At 33.6% G+C, this 25,562-nt stretch overlaps 1 protein-coding gene across 8 annotated transcripts in view; it reads right to left on the reverse strand.

Annotated features, from left to right (window-relative positions):
* LOC129244050 (uncharacterized) overlaps positions 1 to 25,562 on the reverse strand; it is a 97,372-nt gene that overhangs the window by 16,555 nt on the left and 55,255 nt on the right. For 3 of the 8 annotated variants that reach the window (XM_054881655.1, XM_054881654.1, XM_054881658.1), the window contains exon 2: positions 24,261 to 24,561. The exons of 3 other annotated variants lie outside the window; for them this stretch is intronic. Coding sequence is in view for 1 of the 5 variants with exons in the window: in XM_054881658.1 (XP_054737633.1) it covers positions 24,261 to 24,310 (50 nt within the window). In the remaining 4 variants the exon portion in view is untranslated. Of the gene's footprint in view, positions 1 to 24,260; positions 24,562 to 25,423; positions 25,441 to 25,523; positions 25,542 to 25,562 lie in introns of those variants that run through there. 2 more of the 8 variants (XM_054881656.1, XM_054881657.1) reach the window with 2 other exon arrangements.

Consider the following 25,562-nt stretch of genomic DNA (forward strand, 5'->3'; position numbering starts at 1 on the left):
TTGAAACGTGTTATTTAAATGTTGATTTCAAGTAACAAATAATCTCCCACCCAGGCAATAAAAATCACTAAGTGTACATGACAGATGTAATAAAATTGAGATGTAAAAAAAAATATTTATATCGTTTAAATAAAGGGAGTTCACCTTTTCCGCGCCCATATTTTTAGATTTTTTAGTTATTCACATGTAAGAGTTAAACAAATTTTTTTACCAGTGATATAATTTTGAACATTGAAAGTTTACCAAATTTACCGAAAAGTTAATTTTTTTCCATCGGAAAAAATATTCCCAGTTATTTTTTCCTACAACAGCTGAACGCGTCATATATCTAAACTGTAAGGATTAGATCGATTCCTGTGCCAATTTACCATACAAATTTGCAAAAGAGAGAAAACGTTCACTAATTAAATTATATTAAAATTAAATTCAGGTAAACTTTCAAATCGCCGATCCACTTACATTTTTATTGTGGTCTTCTCTACCAGAATCCGTTATCCGATCACATAGTTTCCTTAGCCTAATTTATTAAAAACGTTATTCAAAAACGAAATTAGTTGATTAATTTCGCAGCACCTTGTATTTCTGCATGACTTTCATAAAAAGGATAATTAGTTTTCATTTGAAAGTTACAAAAGTCACTATAAATTTATCTGCATGAAATTAAATGCATGTCTGATGAGCAAATATGCATATATGTGTTTGTATATTATTAGGATGGCCCAAAAAAAATTTTTTTTTTAAGCTACTCCCAAAATGTTACTTATTTTTTTATTTCTTCTTTTTTGTTTAATATTTGCCGGCTAAAATTTATAATGGTTTCAAAGCAAAAAAAAAAAATATTTATCTTTTTAATATAATATAATATTTATCTTTTTTTTTTTGACTAAGAAAATTTTAATAATATAATATACTTATGTATACTTAGTGTATTACGATTTCCTTTTTGAATATTTAAAATTGCGTAAACCATTTATTTTTGATATTTAATTACTTTTTTAAGGTCTAGTTTCTGGATAACTATAGATATAAAATTATTTTTTAAATAAAGCAAAGAGTATAATTTTTCCCATATTTATGGAGGAAAAGAGGAGACTAATAATTTCATTTTATACCAAATTTACGGAAAAGTTCTTTTTCCCTATGGGTCCTAAATATTAAATAAAAAAATAAATATTATAAAAAAATAAAAAAAGAACTTGTTTGCTCAAGGACCATATTTAGGGGGTAGTATCAGGAAAAAAATGCTTTCTGAGCCACTCTGATGTATATTCTACCGGTGAATATTAAATAAAAAATAAAAAAAATAATTGTTTTAGTCATAGAACAAGTTTAGAAGGTAGTATGAGGAAAAATGTTATTTTTTTGGGTTACCCTAATGTATAATATATATAGCGGGTAAATATAGAAAAAAAATAAAAGATGTTTTGTTGTGGTCTTAGAACAAATTTAGGAGGTAAATATATTAGTATCAAGAAAAATATTTTTTTGGCCACCCTTATGTATATACTACGGGTAAATATTGATAAAAAAATGAAAAAAAATTTTTTTTTTAGTTATAGAACAAATGAGTAACAGGAAATAAGTGGTATCAAGAAAAAACAAAAAAATGTTTGGGCCCCCCTAATGCATATGGTGTACTACTATAAGCACATTTACATAATATACAAGTGTACATGTGCAAGAAAATGTATTTCTTTGAGCAGATGTTCAAAATTTGTGTAGGAAAGTGAATTAAAGTACCCCAACAACAAGTGTGGTTTCGAATTAAAAAACGCTTGCATTTTTGTTTTTGTGTGTATGTAAATTGTTGCATGCGTGAGATCACTGCTTGCGTGTGACAACAGCTTCAATTCAAATATTAGCATTTATGAATATGCATACACACACATATATCTACTTGTGCATATAATATGAATGTAAAGTATATATGTGTGTACATACATTTGCCTCTGTCGGCTGCGGTCCGCACGCATGCTTAAAACTTTATTGGACTGCAAGAGCGCCACATAAGGGACGGCCATAAATGTGTACCAACATATAAGTGATTTGCATTCACACATACATACATATACATATCTTCTTTGCATGTTATTCAGAATCAGGAATAAAGCTGGACCGCATAGAAAAGTAATACTTTGCCCTATATTGTCTGTATTAATGATATATGGCTTGAAATCGAGCCAACGAACCAGCGTTCTGGCGATTCCATTTCATTGTGAACTAAACTCAACAACAACTCAACTCAAGCCAACTTAACTGAAATGAACTGAATTGAATTGAATTAAATTGGAAGCGTGCAAAAGGAATAGAATAAAACTTTTGTAATGATCGCATATTCGCATGCACGATATCCATAGTGTCGCACAAAAGTATGTATGCCTGTTTGCTTTGTATAAATATAATAAATATATCTTCATATGCTTAGGTGTTGGAGGTACTCTTATACAATATAAACATATATATGTATGTGCTTGCGTATGCATTAGCTAAACACTTTGTGTCATCGGAGAAAATGAAATATGAACACATTTTTTTATTAATTATTTTTGTGAATATTTGTGCTATTTATTATCTACAGAGTTTTGCAACGAATATCGTTTGGGTGCAGCGATGTGGTAATCAAATTCATATAACACTTTAAATGGAGCATAAACGACTTTGTACTAATAATAAATATTAATAAAATTCAATTCCTACTAAATTAACGTTAAAGCTTTAGGCAACTTTAGTCACTTATCTCATGCAGGTAACCAAAGGTGACGTCAATTTGACTGACTTGACATTTTTGTCGTTTTCGACTCCAACAAAGATTCTCTCAATGATTTTGCATGTACTTTACTAGAATTCTTAGAAAATGAGTCAAATAATAAATGTTAAATAAATTATGTAGTGGAGATTTCAGCCTTCAACCTTTATAGAATGAAAATTTGTTCACAACAAGCATCAACGCTTGTAAGCCATTTTTATTCTTCTTCTTGATTCACGCGGTAACCGTTTAAGTTTAACAAAACGCGTCTGTTCTTTCTCGTGCTAACCGGCGTCAGTTGGACCCACCAAGGGAGGTGGACCCACCTTCTCTACCTGATATTTCCAACGCAAAGGAGGCCCTGCTCTTCCTCTGCTACCACCAGCAGATACAGCATAGAATATTTTCAGAGCCGAAGCTTTTGTCTCCATCCGGACGACATGACCTAGCCAACGGAGCCGCTGTATTTTTATTCGCTGCACTATGTCCATATTGCCGTTACCCTCTTACAGCTCACTGTTCCATCGCCTACGACACTCGCAGCCACCAAAGTGCAAAGGTCCAAAAATCGTTAGTAGAATCTTTCTCCCAAACACTCCAAGGAACACCTCATCGGATATTGCCATCGTCCAAGCTTCTGTGCCATACAATAGAACGTACGTGATGAGAGAAACTTGAAGTCTCGACGGAGACTTAATTAAATTCATCGAGTTAGTCCACAGTTACACTTGTTGGCAAGAGAGATTCTCTGTTGATTTTCAAGGCTGACATTATTATCGGTATTAATGCTGCTTCCTAAATAAACGAAGTCTTTTATTACTGCAAAATCATAACTGTCGATATCTTCGGCGTGCACCAGCAGTAAGTTCTTATAATAACTTATAAAAAATTGTACTTGTGCGGCTCACACGGCAGCGAGTTACCCTCTCTGAGCCTTCGTTTCGTATCAAAGGCTGACAGCGCTGCTGGTATTCCGCCACGTCATTTTGCAGAGCAACATTGGTTTTGCTGAATGCCGTTTTTAGATAGAATATTTTTAATGTTTTGTCTTTTTCGAGCAACGTAAGTCATTGAATAGTAATAAAAATAATAATAATTGTGTAACTGTAGTGTGACCAATGGCCGACATTTCGACCTTAAAGACCTTTTGCTTCAGATTGGGAATCTATTGAAAGCCAAATACTCTGAGTAAATTTTCCGCCTTGTGGACAAATTTCAGAATATTTGCAACAGGAGCATTACTGATTTCCTACGGATCTATTTGATCTCGGTGAACGATGTGCAGTCTTGTCTTTGCCAATACAATGCAGTTGCACAAGATATGCTCTGTCGTTTCGTCACACTCCAGACAGAGTCTACATTGTGTTTAATTTCCAAAGGTGAATTTTTGAGAGATGATAGTTTAAGGGGACGCGGTGGTCTAGAAATTTAAAAAAATCAATTTTTTGTTTTTTCGATACTTCGAAGGTATAGTGTCTTAAGAATATACTGTGAAATTGTCATACGGAAATTCCCAATATTATAGCTTCTACAGCCCATTAACTAAGTAGAGAGCGGTCCGCCCGCTCCTGTACCAAAAAACTTTAAACTCATTTATCTCGAAACAACTTTTTTCGGCCTGGTGTTGTCAAAAAAAAAAAAACAAAAAAAAAAACTATTCAACCGAATCGACTGAAATTTTTGTATGTTATTCACACATCAAAGGCTATCGTTCGTACTAAAATTATTTGGTATTTTTTTTATTAAAAAACTAAAAAAAAAACGATTTGTGGAGTGTCACATTCAAAACCGCGCCATTTTGTCAATTTTTTTTATTTTATTCTAGTAACGGGACATACTAGAGTCATACTGGTTAATATTTTTTTTGGTTTTTGTGTTTAAGATAAATAGAAGAGCTAAAATGGACAACACCGTTCAGATCCAATTTTTCGCGAGTGCCAACTTCAGCGCCATTTTGAAAATTATTAAATTAAAAAAAAAAATGTTTTTGTTTTCATTTTTGTATGTAAAAGAAGTTAAATAAAAAACCTAAATTTAAACATCGTTTTTAATTTTTTTCATTGTAAAAAAAATTGCTGAAAACCACCGGGACCTCTTAAGTAATAGTGTCTGTTACTGTCGGAAAACCAACTATTTTCCTTATGTCTACTTGACGCATGTTATGCAGTTCCCTGTTGTGGCTAAAAGGTCTTACAAGCCTTTTGGCTTGACTGAGTTCTTTTGTGACTTCCCAAATGGTAATTCTTTGCGTATGCTCCCAACATTTTACCCTGCATTTAGCTTCTGCCCAATTAATACCACAGTATGGTTCTGAACCGTGAAAATCTGCTGCCACCCTCGGCCCAGCAAGCTCATTAACAATTTCATTACTTTTTATTCCAGGGTGACCCGGAACCCATCAAAGTATAATTTGGTTTAGATTGTTAACCCCTTAGCCTACACGATATCTACCAATTGCGCGAGCTATAATACGCAAGAAATTCGTTCGCGCGCCGTGCCATTCAACTGTTCAGCCGTGTACCCGAACTGGCGCAAAGTGTATACTTTTCGTAACATATATATTTCAATGCAACGAAAGGAATTGTGAAATAATAAACAATGTTTAGGTACAAATAGTAATTTTAAGATGTCTAGGAAGTAATCATAATCAATTGATCACAAAGTCTTTACCACGAGTCAGACTCGTTGTTTTCGCTTATGGCACAAATTCTTTACCACGAGTCAGACTCGTGGCTATAGGCTAAAGGATTAAGGCATTCGTACTCTAGTTTCGATTCCACCGAATGTGAAGCTAGTACTTTGAATGCAACTTGACTGTCCGAGTATATAGCTACAGGTATGTGTGCGACCTTGTTGTCCCTCAACGATTCATTCAATAGTAGCTAATAAAATATATCTCGCTACTTCTCGTCAAACTATATTGTATGTATAAGTAAATATAGACATGAAAACATAAAAAAAAATCATAACATTAATTTTAAGTATTTTTTTCAATTTTATGTGTGCTTTTATTAATCGCATGAAGTTTTTGTGAGAGAAAACCCATAGTGAAGCTTTCCAAGAAATATTTTTTTCGCACCTTTTAATCCTCCAGCTTCTTTTTTAACATCACATTTTAGGTACTTTTAAAATAAGGGGACAAAATGGCACACTATGAGTGACGAAAATGAGCTGAAATGTTTTACGTAAAAAAAATTTCTGCTCAAATTTTATTTCGTATGCCCGAAAATTATATTTACCACATATTACTACTTTAGACATTATTTAAAATACTTAGAAACTACCTGAGAGACAAACATGAAAACTTAATGTGACCACTAAAAGAAAAATGGACCGCCATGATTCGAGTACTGTGGGACTTTTTACACGCACGCAACACCATCATTCTATATAGGAATTTTCCAGCCCCACGCTTTGACCTTCAATTTGTCGCACGGTATTATTTACTTCAAACATGAAGCCGTAGTCCCTGACAGTTACTTAGAGCTCCAGATGTTTCTTTTTACACATGATTTTAGTACTGAATATAATAAATTCTAATAATTAAATAAATAATAACTTTATGCATATATTTCACAGGCCGGTATATAACACAAGCGTAGTTGCTTGCTCACCGATTTTTCTCATTAATAAATATGCATTGACTTGATTAAAATATATGACGAATTTTATTGAATTATTGCAACCGAAATCATGTGATCAGAGCTCAGTTCAATCAGTCAGTCCACTATTTATAAAAAGTATGCATATTTATAAAGGGTGGCGCAAAATTAATCTGGTGGCGCAAAATTAACCATTCAACTTTTTACTACAAAAAAAAATTATTTTAAATGACGAAAATCTTTATTTTGACCTTACGTGCGCCATTGCTTGTCTGCTTGTATGCTGCAGCTGTCTAGCTCACAAGTGTCAAATATGATTGCCGTAGGACGATATTTGCAAATATTATAAATCTTTCGATAATTGATTAATTTTGCGCCACCTGTTATAAATACCTCGTGATAAATGTTTATATGTGTATGTGTATATAAACAACGAAAATTAAATTGCAAAACTGTACATTTCCTATCCAATGGTTAAAAAAAACGAGGATTTGTTATTTCATGGCACTTTTCTTTGCCACTCCACAAATTCCACTTAATTTTCCTTTTCTGTTTCTTTAATGGCATATAAAATCATTTAAATATTGGTTATTGGTTACATTACACATATAAAATCATATGAATATTGGTTTTTAATTTTTAATTTGATTTTTTATAATATATTTTTTTATTGAAGCTATATAACGGGAGGACATATCTTTACAACATTTATGAAAATAATGGCTTTTCTCATATTTTAAGTCCTAGCTGCATATAAAATTGCAATATTTTGAAAATAATTGTAAAAAAAGTTCAATCCAATTTCTAATTAATTCCCATTAAGTTTTGTTGTAAAAGTGCATTATAGCTATTTGATATACAACCACAGCAGCTCTATTAAATAAATACCTAATTATTATGAGCATTTGTTGTGGGTCACTTAAGTGGTGGTGAGTAGTGTCGGTGCTGCTCTTGTGTTGAGGTCAATGCGCTTTACTCCAGTGGTCAATGACGCAAATTAACATTTTTTATTTCACTTTTGTTTCATTTAATAAAATACTCTGATTTAAAGTTGTTGTGAGAAAATCCGCTTAATGCCAGCGTGTGAATGTCAAGTTAATAAATATTCCATATTTGGGTGCCTCACCAAAAAAAAATTGCAGTTTTTCACAGGAATTATATTATATAATTTATTTATTTAAATATTTTTCCAAAAGATTTTGGCTGAAGTCTTAAAATGTATTATAAAACATTTTATAATTCCAATAATTCCGAAAATACCCGTGATAATAACACATGCAGAACCAGTCTTGAACAATAGAAGATCCCTGATTTTCACAATGCTGAGATCTGCCAATTCATTAAAGAATTGTCTACCTAAAGCGGTGAATCTTCATCTGGTTAGAGCTGTGTAGCATTTCACGGCTACCTTGGGGGTTGTCGATTATTTTGTGAGGGATTTTATCGCCGTCTGGATGGCATTGAAAATATAGGGAACATCTCCAGTTATCGCATGAAAACTAAAGGATATCCCCAGATGCTGGCGTTTATATGTACATCTGTACTTAAAGGCCTGTTGACAACAAACGAAGTAGCTCTCCGAACATTACGAAGCACGTACTGTCAGAATAGAAACTGCTATTGAAGATTGATTGCAAAAATAGCTCGCAGAAGGTTAGGAGAGGCTTTTCTTCGATGCTGTAGAAACTTCATGGAAATGAAAAGGAAAGTATTTGAAGCAGCATATGCTGGTACTGACAGCGAAGGAAGAAGACGTCTCTTGTTTTGGAAAGATCAAGGAAAAAAAACGAAGAAGAATAAGGCGAATAGTTCTTTATTTATTGTTACAGTTATATGTACATAACAGCAATACCTGGGCTTGGTATTCACGGGAGAAATGGAAAATCGTTTCTTTTTCTCTGGTTGTTTAAAACTGTGACAGTGTGTGTTGTTAGTGATGCCCATTTTGGCTACTTGTTCTCCGATAGCAACTACTACTACTACTTGTTCTCCAAAAGCCAGCTATGACTACCGTGAGTCGCCAGGCGTCCCAATGCTTCATGTTTATCAAAGTTGACGTTTGTTTGAGTTTGTAGCTGGGCCATAACGTTCTGCTAATTTTGCATGTCGTTTGGACTCTCCATCTACAATACGTGATTCAGAGGTATTTTGAGGAAATTGTATTTTTGATTGCACTCAGTGGTCTGAATATCGCTTATGCAAGAGCGTTATTCATGGCAAATCTCACTCTAGCCAGTTCATCTGCTTTTTCGTTACTTTCAATGTTCCGATGTCTCGGGACCCAAATTAAGGTAACGTTAAGGTTTTCACTCAAGATGGCAAGGCTTTTCCTATTATGTTTCACCAGTTTAGAGGTTGTTGTTGCCGAATTCAGTGCGTAGCGATATTGTCCTTAAAAGAAAAATCTGCAATTAGTCACTTACAAGCTTTCCCAATTGCCAATACTTCCGCCTCGAAGACACTATAGGCATCAAGAAGACGTACAGATTTTTCAATTCTAAGACCCTGAGAATATATAGTACCTGCTACAACACCACAAACCATTTTAAAGTCTTCTGTATAGACAATATTGTCGAATTTGTTTAGTGAGAATCCCTTACTCCATTCCTCCTGAAATGCATAGAGTGGAAAAATTCCTATTGACTGTTACCATCGGGCGTTCAAAAGATATGATGGATATACAGGGTTGGCCATATTAAACTGACCCATTGAGTAACCTTATAACTTTTTACTGTAATTTGAAATCTAAGGTTTACGTCAACAAGCCAAAGATACTAGGCGCACTTAAGGCCAATATCCGACGGGAAATAGCCGCCATATCGGCCGAGACGCTGGCCAAAACTATGGAAAACGCCGAAAAACGGGCACATTACGCTATACGAGCTAAGGGCGACCACTTGCGCGATATCATATTCAAAAAGTGATGTAAACGAATCTCCTTAAACTAAATTAAATGTTTTTCACAATGAAACACAAAAAAATGTTTCTTTTTCCATATTTTTTTAATAATCACATGGGTCAGTTTAATATGGCCAACCCTGTATATGTATATGTACATACACAATTACATTTTTAACTAATTTTCACAAGTTCATTAACTTCACTGACACTTTCATTGGATTAAAATTTTCCCATTGTAAAGAGATATGCAACCAGATGTACAGCACATGAACTTTCGTATGCGGTGCAAGTGTCACACCGTTTCAAAGCTGAAGGCGGTGAAAAGTTAAGTCAAAAAATATAAAAAATAACAAACGAAAAATAAATTGGAAATATTAAAAAAACTCTACCTTAAAGCCATAGATGGTTGAGAGGCTCCCGAAATGCAAGACAAATGTGCTGGCGGGTTGGCTTTCTGGCTTGCTGGCAGTGGCACGATAACTCGCAGGTGCATCAAAGCGCACGATTGCATGCCTTGCCTATATTTAAGGTATTATGTCTATAAATATATAGGTACATACATATAAATTTATATATAATATATGTGTGTGCATTTGTTCATGTGAAAAAGAAAGTACTTACTACTAACATTATTATTAATGTTCACCAGCCTCTTGCAGCCATGTACAGCCGCTCCTACATTAGCTACGGTCATCAATTGCGCTCTGCTACAACTTCGCGCTTGCAACCGAAACCAGCAAAATACTGTGACTTAATAATCAACTTTGCTGCCTCATTTATTTATGACAGACGATCATAATTTGAATTGGTGGTAAGGTGAAACGTGCTTAGGTCGTGGCAACAATTGTTATCATACCGCAGAGAATTGCTAAAGGAAGCCGCGGTTTGTTGGTTGCTGTTTTGCAGCAGATGTACTGCTTTGCTTGCGCTGAGGCGAACACAGTCGACAGGCTTCGACCGACAGCGGCAATCACTTGCGCATGCGTCTAATAAGTAATTGACGCTTTTAAGTAAAAAGTGAAAATCCAATGTATAATGTATCGCAACAACAACAATAACAACAAAATTAACTGCAACTACTAGTTAACTGACAGCAAATGTTAAAGAGCCAACATAATCACCATTAACAGCTTCATTATCAAAGTAAATTTTTAATTTTGTACAACAACTTCGTGAATCGTCTTCATGTTACAAGTACAATGGATGCGGAAAATGAGATAGCATCGTTAACAGAGTACACAAAATAGTAGTAGTTGGAGTGGAGGAGGTAGGCGAGTTCATGCCTTGGCTGCTGAGGTACATGCAGTAAGGTGAGTTTTGTACAATCGAGTGAAACTTGGCGCATTATATACAACACATTAGGGTGGCTCTTTCATATTGTATGTATAAGTAAAAGTATAAAATAAGGATTAATGTTTTTCTTTGCAAGATATTTTCGAAATACTATAGAATTTGATTATTTGGTATAAGAAGGGAGCATCTTTTTAGTTGAAGTGTTGCAAACGAATTCCTAGTTTTCTATGTCGAAAATTTCAGAAACCGTGTTTGATTATTTAGTACATAAGAGAAGCTGCTTTATATAGGGTTAATCATCAGGTTATGATATTGTATATCACACAGGCTGCCCATTTATGAAGAATTCACTTAGTGGCCCCGGAGGTCCTCTGTGATGTTCAGGTGAAGAATTATCACGACCTATTCTTACATTTTCTAGAACAATCCCGATTTTCATGCGGATTTAATCTGCCTCTCCGACGAAACCGTTGGTAAACTGCCCATGTTATCGAAGAAATGGTAACACAGAAATATAAAATGCATTCTTCGAAGTGCGTGGCAATCGCACAAGAATTGCTGAGTGGATTCTATAACTTTCGTGGAAATCGTTATGCGGAACTCCGAACCAAATATATATGGCAATAGACCAATGATCTTTTCTTCTAGTATTCCCGTGCCATTCAATTTATTTGTAAATTTATTTGATGCTATTGGTGCTTAACAAATTTCTCGAGAAATTTAAAAGTCCAATTCTGGACCAAATTTCGAGTAAGCAAATGTCGGTAACAGAGTGGCGAATGTTGGCCTCCAAATGGTCAAAAAAAGTCCTTAGCAACGGATTTAAGCACGCAGACGTCTGCGAAGTAAGCGGCCGTTGAACAGACGATATTTGACAAAGAAATGGACTCTTAAGTAGACGTGGGTGGTTTTCTTCATATAATAATAAATACAACTGGGGGAGGATTAAAGTACATCCAACTTTTGACGGACCGCATAGGGAGAGTAACTGACGTGGAGCCTAGTGATCAACCGTCTCCGGACGATTTACTTAACGGTAGTACCGTACATTGACCGTAGAAAGTTTAGTTTATCTAAACATCGCGAAAGGGCTCAGCCGTAGGACTTAAAATAAATGCAGGAAAACCCAAATATCTGAAGACTTCCGAGCGAAAAGGCTTGCGAAGGGTTTTGGTTCACTACGACTGCAAAATGGTATCTACCGGTTACACTACAACGAAAAATTACTGCACCTATGTAATGGTGAGGATATCGTGAAATACGTCAAGTCCCAAAGACTGCGATGGTTGGATCATATTATGCGTCGAAGAGATGACCGCCCCCAGAAATCAATCGTGTGATACAACCCCGAAGAGCCTAAAACACGAGGACGTCCAATACTAACATGGTTTTAACCAGTTTTAATAGGCCTTAGGACACTGGGTGTTAGAAACTGGAGAACATTTGCCGAGGATCGAGATGCATGGAAACGAATCGTGAACGAAGCTAAAGCCCACCCCGAGCTGTGAAGTTGCGCGATGATGATAACGATACAGATTTTTTTAAATTATCTAATAGTACAAATTATAGTTTATTAAATATTACCGGTTTGAAGAAATAAATTGTGATACCTTTAATTTTTCTTTTTCTTTTTGGAATAACAATAAAAAATCTAAATTTTCCCGTTTAAAAATTTTAACGCTACTTTGATATTGTAAGGCAACCCTTTAATCGATACGCCAGTTTGTTTGTCGCCTATTTGTTTACATTTATTTTCGCTCATTTAAGTATAATTCGCTCATTTAAGTATAATTCAAATTTTATTTTACTTTATTCGAATTTTTTTTTGTTTTTCATGTCTAATAAAATTAATAAACATTCGTTTTTTTTTATTTTCTTTAGATTCAAGTCGCTTTAGTTTTCTGGTCGAAAAAATCAATTTAGCTCATGACTACATGATACTTTGAGCGGATCAAAAAATAAGTTTTCAATCTTTAATGGTTGCTTAGTCATGATTGCCTTATGTTCTGCATTCCAGTATAGAAATTTTGCTTATTTACATGGCCATTAAGTCAAAGTTTAGACTCATTGCTAAACGATGAAACGCATAGTTCACCTGTGTTCAAAATAATAAAGCGTGGTTAAATTTCAAGAGTCGACGTTGAATGTGAACCACACCTAAACGTCAAAGACACCATTGGATTTCTTTCTTTGGGGTTATTTGAAAGAAAAGGTGTACGTCGATAAGCTAGCAACAATTCAAGAGCTAAAGATGGGATAATTCTGCACATTAACGACATAGAACCTCAATTATGTCTCAGCGTCATCGAAACATTGGACCATCGGATGGAAGTGTGCCGCCGAGGCCGCAGCAACCATTTGGCCAACATTTTGTTCTACACGTAATTGCGTCATACCAATATTATCATAATAAAGAGAAATGATAATAGTTTCCTAAAGAAATTCTATTTTATTCAAAATCAACACCGGCCTTTGAAACTTAACCACCCTTTAGATAAGGAACTATTTGCATTTGGTGGTCTTTGAAGGTGTGCCGCCGCGGCGGCCATTTGGTCGTTATTTTGTTCGACACGTAATTGAGCTATACCAATATTATCATAATAAAGAGAAATGATAATAATTTTCTAAAAAAATTCTATTTTATTCAAAATCAACACCGGCCTTTGAAACTTAACCACTCTTTATGAACACGGTGAATTAACAAGTTTACTTTTGTATTTAATTTTTATTTTATGTTTTTTTATAAAAATATAGAGCTTTCCACAACAAAAACCATAGAATTCAAATTTTCAAACTTTGTGCAAAATTCACAAAAATTAAAAAAAATAATAGGAAAAATATATCAAAATTTCCAACTTTTTATTCAGAATTTTTACAAAAATTTTGGGTATGCAGTTTTATAGGCCTTTAAATTTTAGTGCAAAGTTCAAGTGATTCAAACTTCTCTTTAAGTTTTGAATTTTTTTTTTTCATACGATGTTGAACTTTCCTTGTATAGAAGAAAATGATCAACACTTCAGTGCAAAAATTGTTAAAAATCGAAGAGAGTTCTGAACTATGATACTTGAAACTTGCACTTTTTGTACTAAAACTGTACTTTTGTACCAAAATATTATATATTATACTCATATATTGGCCTATAAAACTGCATACCCAGAACTTTTCTAAAAATTGTAAATACAAAATTGGAAATTTTGATATATAATTTTTTTAGTTTATTTTTTTAATTTTGGGAAGTTTGGAGAGCTTCTGAATAAGTAATTGGACATTTTAAAGTATTTTTTTATATTTTTTTTTAAATTTTTGTGAATTTTGTACAATGATTTTTATTGTAGAATGCAATTTATTTTTCAGAAAAACATAAGAAAAAAAGGCAAATTTAATCAAAATATAGTAAAACCTTGTTAATTCGACGCGCTACTATTACACAAGTGTAAGTATCGTGAACTAAACCACAATTTCCGATATGAGCTAATCACCCGAGCTGTAGAACTCTATATTTGTCGAATTTTTACACACTAATAAGAACGACCCTAATGTACTTATGTACTTATAAATATTTGTGTTCGCACGTGTTTTCTCGGCTAAACTAAACATGTCTGCTTACCTACAAAGTTAAACAAAACAAAAGTGTTGCTGCAACATTACCGGCATGTTGCAAGTTGCAGGTTGCTACTTTGTGGCAGCGAAGGTGAAATGCTTCCATGCATCCGCATGCTATGACATACGTACAAATACGAGTATACGAAAAATGCGTAACTCTGTACAAGTATGTGTATGTGTGGGGATGTGTCTCCAAATACGATGCAGCAATGATGCTTCTTTTATGCTGCTACTTTACCATTTATGCAGTTGACTGTCTATCAGTTTATCTGACTGACTCTGGCTTGCATACTTTCATGCATACATACACACATGTGTAAGTACATACTAAACGATTTGCCATAGGCCAAACCATTTCCATGCCAAAGTAAAAAAAAAAGTAAAAGCAACTTCAGTGATAACAAAAGGCGCAAAGAGAAAATACTTATGTAAGTATGTAAGTGCATACAAATATACACTCATACATAAATACGAATAGACGACTGCATTATTGTTCAGTATACAAATAATAAGGAACGTGAAAGTAAGCAATGTGCCGGCTGCATGCTAACATTTTATATATTTTTAAATGCTTCTATTTTGCATAGCTTCAACAATCTTTTAGAAATTGAAAGGAAAATAGTACTCTGATAAATTTTCAAAAGCCTATATTAAGTCACTCCCATGTAATGTTTTAATTATGAAGTTTTCATGTAGAAATTATTGCTTTATGAGTTGCATCTCAGGCTTGAAGTGAAGGCGACATTAAAGAGAGTTGCTAGCGCCATATACTCGTAGATATGCGTTTGAGCATACATCATGGAAGTAGGCATTTGCATGCTAGAATTTCAACTTTTCAATCATAAAAGTTAATTACTTTTTTCATCTGACAACCATTTCAACACTCTTTCCTTGGGTATACGTATGTGTGAGTATCCTACAACTTCCTTCAACAAAAAATCAATACAGATTTTACACTGAATTATTCTCACTCAATCATCTTCACCATAAATATTGAAGAAAAGAAGTATACAATAACTATATTTCTATACATATGTATATTGCAAACATCGATTGTTTTAAAAGAACTGATCCCGGGGGTAAAAGTGTGCGTCAAATCGCGGAAATTTTAATTGAAAAAACCCAAGTTGAAAGTACTTAATATATTATATTGAAAAAATATAACGAAAACCATTCTTTTCTTAGTTAGTTTCCAATTTTAACTCAAATGTGTCCACCATTTTACTTTGATATTAATTTTTGCCAAAATAATCATAATGGGAAATCGATCTTGTTTTCTTTCTAACAGATATTAATTTATCTTTACATTTTACTGCAAAATATACCCTAATATAATCGTTTTCGTCTGATAATATATTGTAGAAAAACTGAAACCTCCTTAAAAGTTGATGAAACGAAAAATGTTGGGTAATGTGGGTATTCGGGTAAAGCAGGCCACTAGATAAAGTCACCAAAAACAATTGTAAGAGTTAATAATAAGCCAATGAATTTATTCATAAATATTTTTTTTTATTTTAATTAATGATCTTCTTGGTTGAATGTTTGGAAAAGAAAAATTATTCAACTTAGGTAAATATAAATCCACATTCTGTATAGCAAATGGTGGAAATTTGAGTTCTCATACTCTTGCTTAAGTAAATCTAAAAACAGTTTTATATTTTCTTTTGTGAAACCCGTTGCTATATTAAAAGACGATCCCGTTGGAGAGCGAAAACTAAACTCATTTTTTGTGCCTGCACAGGAATCGAACCTTTCCCTGCACATTGCTTAAGGACCGAAAATTGTTTTCTTTCCACCAATTGAAACACCAGGAACGAATATTGTGTCCTGTGAGCCCGCAAAGTCTTGATTCCATTTCTAATGTATATTTTACAAGGTCTTTTTCTGTGGTTTCGTCCAGTATTGGCAGGCTAAGGTAGGCATTACTCCTTGTCATTCTTTGCAATGTAAAACGCGGCACATAAAAAGTCTTTGATGCAAAAAGTATGCCCATCTCCTCATTCATAATATTACACGCCACTGAAAAACAAAGCGACTGCACTTCACAAAATATTTTGATCAACTGCTCATCAGTAAAGAGTCCAATTCAAAAGCCGAGCAGCGTAAAATATCCGTATTATGAATTTTGAAGTTCATAAGCAATCTTTCTAGTGCATGTTGGTTATTATAAAAAATACAGATGTTGACCGCATTACCCGAATAGCCCACTTACTCTACATTATACCTTTTTGCAGTTAATATTGGCAAATAACTTAAAAATTCGTCAATCGTGGACGTACAGCTACAAACTATTAGAAATTTTCTGCACAGGCGGCCACCGTAGCCGAATGGGTTGGTGCGTGACTACCATTCGCAATTCACAGAGAGAACGTCGGTTCGAATCTCGGTGAAACCAAAATTAATAAAAACATTTTTCTAATAGCGGTCGCCCCTCGGCAGGCAATGGCAAACCTCCGAGTGTATTTCTGCCATGAAAAAGCTCCTCAAAAAAATATTTGCCGTTCGGAGTCGGCTTGAAACTGTAGGTCCCTCCATTTGTGAAACAACATCAAGACGCACACCACAAATAGGAGGAGGAGCTCGGCCAAACACCCAAAACGGGTGTACGCGCCAATTATATATATATATATATATATATAGCGAATACAGAGCGTACACTCCAAGAAAAAGTCACCTTATTTCAAGGATTAATGTGAAAAAAAAGGTTGAACTATCATAAAGAAAACGTTAGCAAGCCGAAAAAAAAATTACAGCAACGTTATTTTCACCAACGGTGAAACGGAGTCGAAATTCAACATATTTAGATCGAATGGCCGCACTTTTGTCTGGAGAAAGGAAGGTATAAGGCTCAATCCGTCTAATGAGGTTGGTACTGTGAATCATGGAGGCGGGTATGTTATGCTTTGGGGAGCAATGACGGCAAATTGAGTGGGTACGTTTTCATTTATTGAAGGCTCTATGATTAAAATAAGTTATCCAGAAATATTGAAGAAGATTGGCGAAACTGTCGAAAAATACAATTGCCATCAACGTTCACCTTCGTGCACGACAACGACCCAAGGCATACTACGCTGATTGTAAAGGAATGGTTGCTTTAGAATGTATTAAAAAAGTATTACCCCATCCTCCTCAGAGCCCAGATATCAATCCTATTGGGCACTTGTGGGTCCACATTGAAAGATAGATGCGCAAGCGGCAGATTAGTGGTAAAAACTATCTAAAATCAGCCATTGAAAAGATATGGGTAAATGTTCCAAGAGATAATACCAAACCTCTCGTAGACTCCGAGCAAAGACGTCTGTAAGCGTTAATTAGTGCAAGGAGATACTGTACAAAATATTAGTTCATAAATTTTCCTTTATTTCACATTTTCAATACTGCCCCACTTTATGTTTGAATCGTAAAAGTAAGGTATTGTTTTTGTTTACTCAAAAACTTTCAAATAATTTAAATACTATATTATTTTCGTTCTTTTTTATTTTTTTATTTTTTTTTATTTAATATATTAAAAGAGTAACAATTATAAATAACTATTCCACTTAAAGAGCTAAAGCACTGGCTACTATGGCCTTCGGCTATTAGTATAATAAAGATGACAGCGTGTCTTATAGCCTTAACTTACATCTAGATACATAGTCACAAATCTTATTTAAATTGTATACCGTTGTCTGTTTGAGGAGTTCCGATGGTTTGATGCTTGAGAAAAAGGATGTTCTGATATTTTGTAGGGAAGGACAAGTATTTATCAGATGAAGTGTAGTAAATTCGTTGGAGCCACAAAAAGGGCATGTAGGCTTCGGTGAGCCGCTGAGCAGGTGGGCATGTGTCATGAGTGTGTGACCGATTCTCAGTCGAGTAAAAATTTTTGCTTGGTGACATAGTGCAGATGGAGGGTAGATATTATTTTTCCCAAAGGGGTTAAAATTTTTATAAGGATGCTGAAAAATGTTCCATTTAGTTGCTGCGTTATCTGCGGCAAGTTCTTTCGCTAGTATCTTTATGTCATTGCAAGTGATGTAGTCAAATGTGTGTAGAGGTTCCTTATTCGCCTCTTTCGCTCTCTTGTCAGCTTTTTCGTTACCATTTATTCCAGAGTGCCCAGGAATCCACATAATTTTGATTGCACCTGTGTGTATTGAAATTATATTGCGGATTTTTGTTATCATCGGGGTGTCATTTGTGGGGTTTAAGATAGCTTCGATTGAGGATTTGCTATCGGTGCAAATTAAGTGCTTGCTACATTTCTGGGAGGCAAAGATTACTGCTTCAAGTATCGCAGCTGCTTCAGCTGTAAATATTGAAGTGCATCTTGGCAAAATTCCGGCATAGATGGTAACGCCTTTTGCGTTTGTCACTGCAAATGATGTGCAGGTGTCGGTTTTTGATCCGTCGGTAAAAATGATCTCCCAATCTTTCTTTAATGGGGAAATGGTTTCGAGAAAAATCTGGTTGTATTCGTTTGTATTAGTCGAATCTTTTAAATGTTTGGATAGATTGTTCAATATCATCGAGTTGGGAACGACCCACGGTGGATGTATTGCAGGTTCCACAAGTACTGGCTGAGCAATGATATCCAGTTTTTCGGCTTCTTTTAGAATGATGGAGATTGTTGATTCCCGGCTCTTTCTGTTTAATTTTTGAGTACTCGAGTTGATGTGTTTTAACAAAAGTCTGTTTCTACATTGAATTATCTTTTCGTTCTTTTATAATAAAATACTAAATTGAACACTTTATATTGAATTTGGCCATTTGCAAATTAGTTGAACCGTTCTGAAGTTATAAAGGATTGAAGTCGTAGCAAACAAGTGTCCCAGTTTATTTTTGGTTCACTGTACATTTTTATGATGGGGTACGTATAGTTTTCTGTATGATTGTAAATACATAAGTATGATTTATTCTGCAGCATCATCAAGTGTCTACAAATATTTAATAATAATTGTTTTATCAGCTGCTGCTCCTAAAAAGCTCTTTTGCCACATCTCATTAAGCTAGAAGCAACCCCAAGTCAATGAAAACTAACACAACATAAAGTCAAGTTCAATTACCAGCAAACAAAAACAAAAACAATCAACTGATAACTAAAAAATAAAAAACACCAAAAACGATCAGGGGAAAAATGAAAATAACGTCTGCAGTGTCTATACAAGATCAGCGATAAGCCAAGCAAATCGACAATAGAAATGTTACACTTGAACGCAGACAACTTGACATTACTGATGAGAGTTTCGAAGAATTCATTGCAAATGTGTTAGTGAACAAATTGGTTTTTTTTATTGCATTTTATTTATGGGCTGCAAGTGTTGCTGGGAAAGCATGAAAATAATTATGAGTTCTTACTCCTCCTATTTCTCGCATGTGCGTACATACACATACATAAATACTAACCAGCAGACAATAAATAAATTTGTTCCCTAGAATATGCACCACATAGAGCAAATTGCAATCGCCCCTCTAAAGTTTGTTTGTTGGTGATTCGGACGATCACATGTACGAGTATACATACATACATAGATATATGTACGTATATAAATATATACATATATACGTACATATGTCTGGAGTAGTGTTCATCGCATGAAAATAGAAATCCTGCGGGTGAGCAGTGGTCTGCCACAAAAAGATCGTTCCTCGATTAAAGAAAGCGACAATATGTATAATAATCATTTTATCGTACACACACATACACATGGACACACATTTAAAGTAATGTTCACAAATTAGTTGGCATCAAATATAACGCGTAAGTGTATATTTTATGTGTACGTTAAGGTGGTCCACCAAAAAAATTTATTGCTTTGGGCAGCGAATTATAAAATTTTACTTTTGTATTTTATAATTTCCACGAAAGAAGGTTTGTTCAACAGATAGTTATTCTTGAGCTGGACTTTGATGAAAAAAAATCTGAAAGTCTAATTATGTATTATTTTTGTCGACAGATTTTTTAAAGACTTAAATATACATTTTTATATGCAATATAATTATAATATATACAAATTTATAATATAAATATTTTTCATTAAATGATTTTTAGAGGTTCACTCGGGCGCACATAATTAAGGCGCTTTATTTTTTTACAATATTTTTCGGGTTTTTTCATTAATTAAAAAAACATAGTTCTTTCTTTAACAAAAACTTTAACAAACTTTATACAAAACTCACAAAAATTTAACAAGTTCAAAAAAAAATCCGTCAAGATTTTCAACTTTTTAATCAGAATCTATAGAAAACTTTTGGCTAAACGGTTTTAGAATCAGATAAATCTTGGTATAATAAAGTGTAAGATTGAAGTCGTTCAGAAATCTTGTTGATTTTTGCAAAATTTTTCTGCATACGGTGCTGAGGATTTCCTTGCATATAAAGGCCAACAAAAATTGAAATAAAAAAAATCAACGGTATTTTATATTTACTTAAAACTTACGTTTTGTTATCCTAAAGTTCAATGGGCTGTTGAAAGAAGAGGTGGCGCAAAATTAATCATCCAATTATGGTTTTGAATAACTTTTTTACTAAATAAAAAAATGTTTTTGAGTGATGGAAATCTTTACGCACTCCATTACTTGTATGTTTGTATACTTCAGCTGTCTATTTCACAAGTGTCAAAAATTCATCAAAATCAAAGAAAAAAACAAAATAATAATAATTTTTTCAATTTTATAATTATTGAGCATTAGTGTATGCATAATGCATTGGGCTGAAGATACGAGAGATGCATAAATTTAGAGCCACCATAAATTCGCGATTGGAATTTTTGAATAACTTAAGAAAGACAGATATTAATTTAAATTTAATGTAAGGGGAGCACCACTGTGAACGCGTGAAATTTAAGTGTTTTTCATGAATTTTGTTTTATAAGTAGGGATAATTATTTGAGGATCGGACAAATTATAATTTATTTAACATATATTCAACTATACTGACACAAATTTTTATTAAAAATTACAATTGGTATTAATATTAATGCAATGACGCCATAAAAAACTGATGCACCCTGGTGGCCACGATACAGCGCTGAAAAATCATCTGAAAGCAAAAAGCAAAAAAAATTCTCAATCTATACATCAATGGCTATCGTCGTACGTGGCGGATTTCTTTTATATTTTTTTGTTTTTGAGAAAATTGTGCAGGTTTGAAAAATGAGTTTGTGCTTTTACCTGTTTTTTGTTTTCAAAAGGCTTGAAAAAATATTAATTTTTGGAGCTTTTAAAAACGGCTATGTACGACTGTAGCCAATACATGTAAACAAATTTAAAAGAAATTAAAATCGGTTCATAAGTCTTCGAGAAATCGAGGCCACAGTGTTCAGAAAAGTCATTTTGAGAAAAATGCGTTTAAAGTTTTCATTGGCCGTTGTAACTCACGATCTGGACTTATTGTATTGGGTATAACTTCGTCAATTTTCAAGATTTTAAGTTAAAATTTTTTTACATATTTTTGAATACATCTACTTCAAGAAAATCACAGTGGTGTTCTCCCTTAAAGTTAAGTAGAATACATATGAAGAAAAATTTGTGAGTTACTTAGTTAATAAATTCATAAAGTCCAAAAGGTAAACTCCTATGATTAATGACTTTAATTTTGGACCAATTGAAAATTCTTTTCTGTTGATTCCCTGTGTCTAAAATTAGAAAAATATAAACCAAATGGTCCTCGTTTGTCACAACCCAATATTTTCATTTCCCAATGTTATCTAAATCTCACTGAAGAAATTCGAGTGCAACTTGAATTAACTAACCATGTTTTTATTATACTTAATTACGAGTATTATTAAGCCCAACTGCCACCCTGTTGCTGACCAAGAGACACAAACAAAGTGCACAGTTCGCATGATAGGTCTCTTCTGTTCGACACTTCTCTACTTGTTACCTCTCTGCTTGGCTCACTTAGGGAAAAATTTGCATGTGAAAGCAACAACAAAGTTATCGATCAAGATTCGCCGCTAGCGAGTACGGTTATATCTCATAAAACTGGAATAACTCAATATTTTCACAAAGATGATAGATAGATCTCACATGTAATTTTAATCTAATCCAGCGTTGCAAGATATGTTTATTTATATCAGTTGCTTCATATTTTCGCCACTTTTTAACGCTTGGCGAAAAGAAGGGGCCTAAAAACAAAGTGCCCACTCCGCATGATACATGGTTTATTTTGTTTCAGCGCTGGGCCAAGAAAGGCAGGAGTTTGTTAAGAATCTAAAAATGTTTAGCTACAGAAAAAAAGTCCATCAGTTGAATAAAAAGCTTCGTCAATAATTTACTGAGAGAATATAGTATAGTTTTTTGATGGTGAAATATAAAAATGCTTTTTCGCTAAGAGACCATACTGCACACACAACCATAGAACCTTTATGAACCTGTGGTTTCATGTCACGCAGCTAATTCGTCTCCGAGAGTTCTATCCTCTGCGAACATTGAACATCAAACTATTTTTCTAATAGAAAATGCCTCCTTTCAGAGGCGGTATAAAATATTGAAACCTTCCCTCTGTGGGATATTAAAACAGACTTCCCTTAACGAGAAAAAGCCTGGACAACTTTCTACGATGTGGTACAAATATTTGCTTATCATTATTCTTTATTAATTTATTACCTAATAGACAGGTACGCCCAGAGGTTGAGTGTGCAAACACATGACTTCTGCAGAAGTTGTCTATGTAGATGAGGAAGAAACGATCTCGCACCTTCTGTGCTATGGTTCTGCTCTATCCAAACGTAGAATTACCATTTTAGGTAGACAATTCTGGGATGAATTGAAAGATTTCAGTAGTGTAGAAATCGGAGATTTTCTAAAATTTTTCAAAAGTACATGCAGGTTTTAAGAGAGATAATGACAAGTTCCCCATGCGGCATCACAATGGGCTAAGAGACGGAGTAGGCAAATGCTTCAATCTAACCTACTATTTATTATTATTCTATTCTAAGATTTCTAACTCAACTCAGAAATCAATGATTGCTTGTAAAAATTGGCAGTATATAAATAAATCTTCTCCTTTTCAGCTGATGCATATTTAAAAGTGAAATTAGAATCCACTTTTTTATTGCATTCTAAAGAAGAAAACTTCATCTAAACGGATTTCGACACTGTTCCCGCATTCAAATTAAAATTAAATAAATACAATTTTTTTTTTAAATTTGCTGCAAATGAATTACGTCTATCTCTGTTTGCTTAGCCACTACATATTCAAGCCCCTACTATTTCTTCTCTCTTTTTTTAAATAAAATTATAGTTTATACCATGAAAACCATACAACGCAAAATTTCTAATTTTGAAAGTTTAATTTACAAATTTAAAAACAAATTTAAAAAATATTATCAAAACTTTCAAATTTTTAATCAAAATTACTAGAGTTGTACTGAGTATGCAGTTCTATAGCTCATTGAGTTTTAGTCTAACAAAGTGTAAGTTTCAAGTGACTGCAAAATACCGTTGATTTTTGAAAAATTTGTTTGACGGTTCTTCAATATAAAACCTTCGAACATGGAAGAGACGACGTGTCAGCGAAAAAAAATTCTCAAAAATCAACGGTCACCTCAAACTTTCATTTTATTGCACTAAAATTCAATGGACCATAAAACTGTATACCAGAGAAATCGAGAAAATCTAGTTAAAGGGTTTAATTTTTTGATGAAATTTGGGAAAATTCTGCACAAATTACGAAACTTTGCGATATATAATTTTTGCTGTGCTATGAACTATATTTAAAAAAAACAAATACTGGTGCGCTTATAATTTTGCATTAAGGTAAATAAGAGAACAAATCATATGGATACACCATAAATGGCCGAATGCAATAACAAAGCTGAAGTACTAACGATTCTGTTCTGCTAATATGGGCATTGAAGATGTGGCGCGCCATTCGCAAATGTCGACAAAACAGCTAGTCAGTCTAGCATGTAAGCATTAATTCTACTAACCAGGAACTGAATAATAGCCAGAAAAAAATTTCTAAATCGGACAACCTTTATCTGCCGAAAATAAAACGAAAAAGTTTATTTTCTACATCACATAAAATCGTAGACATATCACGTTTTGGGATCCATATAAAGAACTAAAACTAGCATTTTAACATGTTTATGCAACATTATTCATAATTTAAAACTTTTTACTAAAACTCACGCTGTTGTTGTACCACCACGTGGCATTTTGTTTAAATGTCGCTCGCGCATGTAAAAATCCAGGATCGGTGTATAATTTTTAGACTACAATTTGTATTACGTAGTTGGAAAACAGTAGCACAAAACGCAATTACAAATGTCGAACGGCACTTAGATCATTAAGTTAGACTGAGGCGAATTAATGGTTTGTTTTTTTTGTTTTTTAGTTTTTTATTATAACTCTACTAATTACAAAAATTTTCACTTTCAATGTCACTCTATTCAAAAAAGCGGGTGGGTGCAGCTTCGTACACACGAATAGCCTATTGAGAATTAGTTTTTGTTTTTTTTGTTTATAGATATATATTTGCTGGTATATATAACTTGCATGTTTGCATGTGGATAGCTCCAGCAATGATGAATGTTTGCACTTGACAGTGCAAAATAAACGGGGCACACACGCATACACATACATTCATTGAGGAGTGTAAACACACGCAAACAAACACTAATATAGAAGAAGCTTATATAAATATTTGCATGCACTGAAATTCTAAATATTCGTTAATTGTCCAAAGGGTAATTGAAATAAATAAAACAAATAGAAATTTGTGTTTTTTAGACACCGAAAGTGATGCCGAATGAGCCAGTTGCTGCTGCATGGCAATAATCTGAGAGATAACTACTCAATATTCATACTTATATGAAAACATACATACATGCGTACATATGTATGTACATATGAATGTATATATTTACTCTTTCCTTCAAAAAGTGTCTTTTAGATTATTTATAAAAAATATGATCTATTAATAAATGCTATATGATTTTCAAGAAAACGAAAGTTAAGCAAATCATCCACAAATGCTCCACAATCAAAATAAATTCACCGAAGCACAAAATTTGCAACAATTCTTTCTTTTCAAATGTGTATTTCCGATTGATTGTATCTTATGTTTTTGTTTTCGGCCTGTGTTTAGCCTCACCGAAATAAATAGCATCACCGACCCATTTTCCGCTCACTTTCGATACTTTTATACAATTTTGCTAATCCACAGGTTGTTTATTTTTTAATTTTATTTCAACGCAATTTTTATTTTTAGTTAGACGCAAACATGTGCTAAGTATGTATGTAGGTACGAAATTTGTACTCGCGTTGAAGCACAGGCGTAAATATGTATGTACCCATCACTTTACAACAAAACTCTAAGTAAATAATTTCCCGTGTGCTCATATTGTTGTTGTTTTTTACTTTTATTATTATTCTTTTTTTTTGCATTTTTACTTGCTGTTATTTGTTTTCCACTAATTTTCCAATTTGTAA

This window comes from Anastrepha obliqua, chromosome 4, assembly GCF_027943255.1.
Source record: "Anastrepha obliqua isolate idAnaObli1 chromosome 4, idAnaObli1_1.0, whole genome shotgun sequence".
In the NCBI taxonomy this organism is placed as follows: Eukaryota; Metazoa; Arthropoda; class Insecta; order Diptera; family Tephritidae; genus Anastrepha; species Anastrepha obliqua.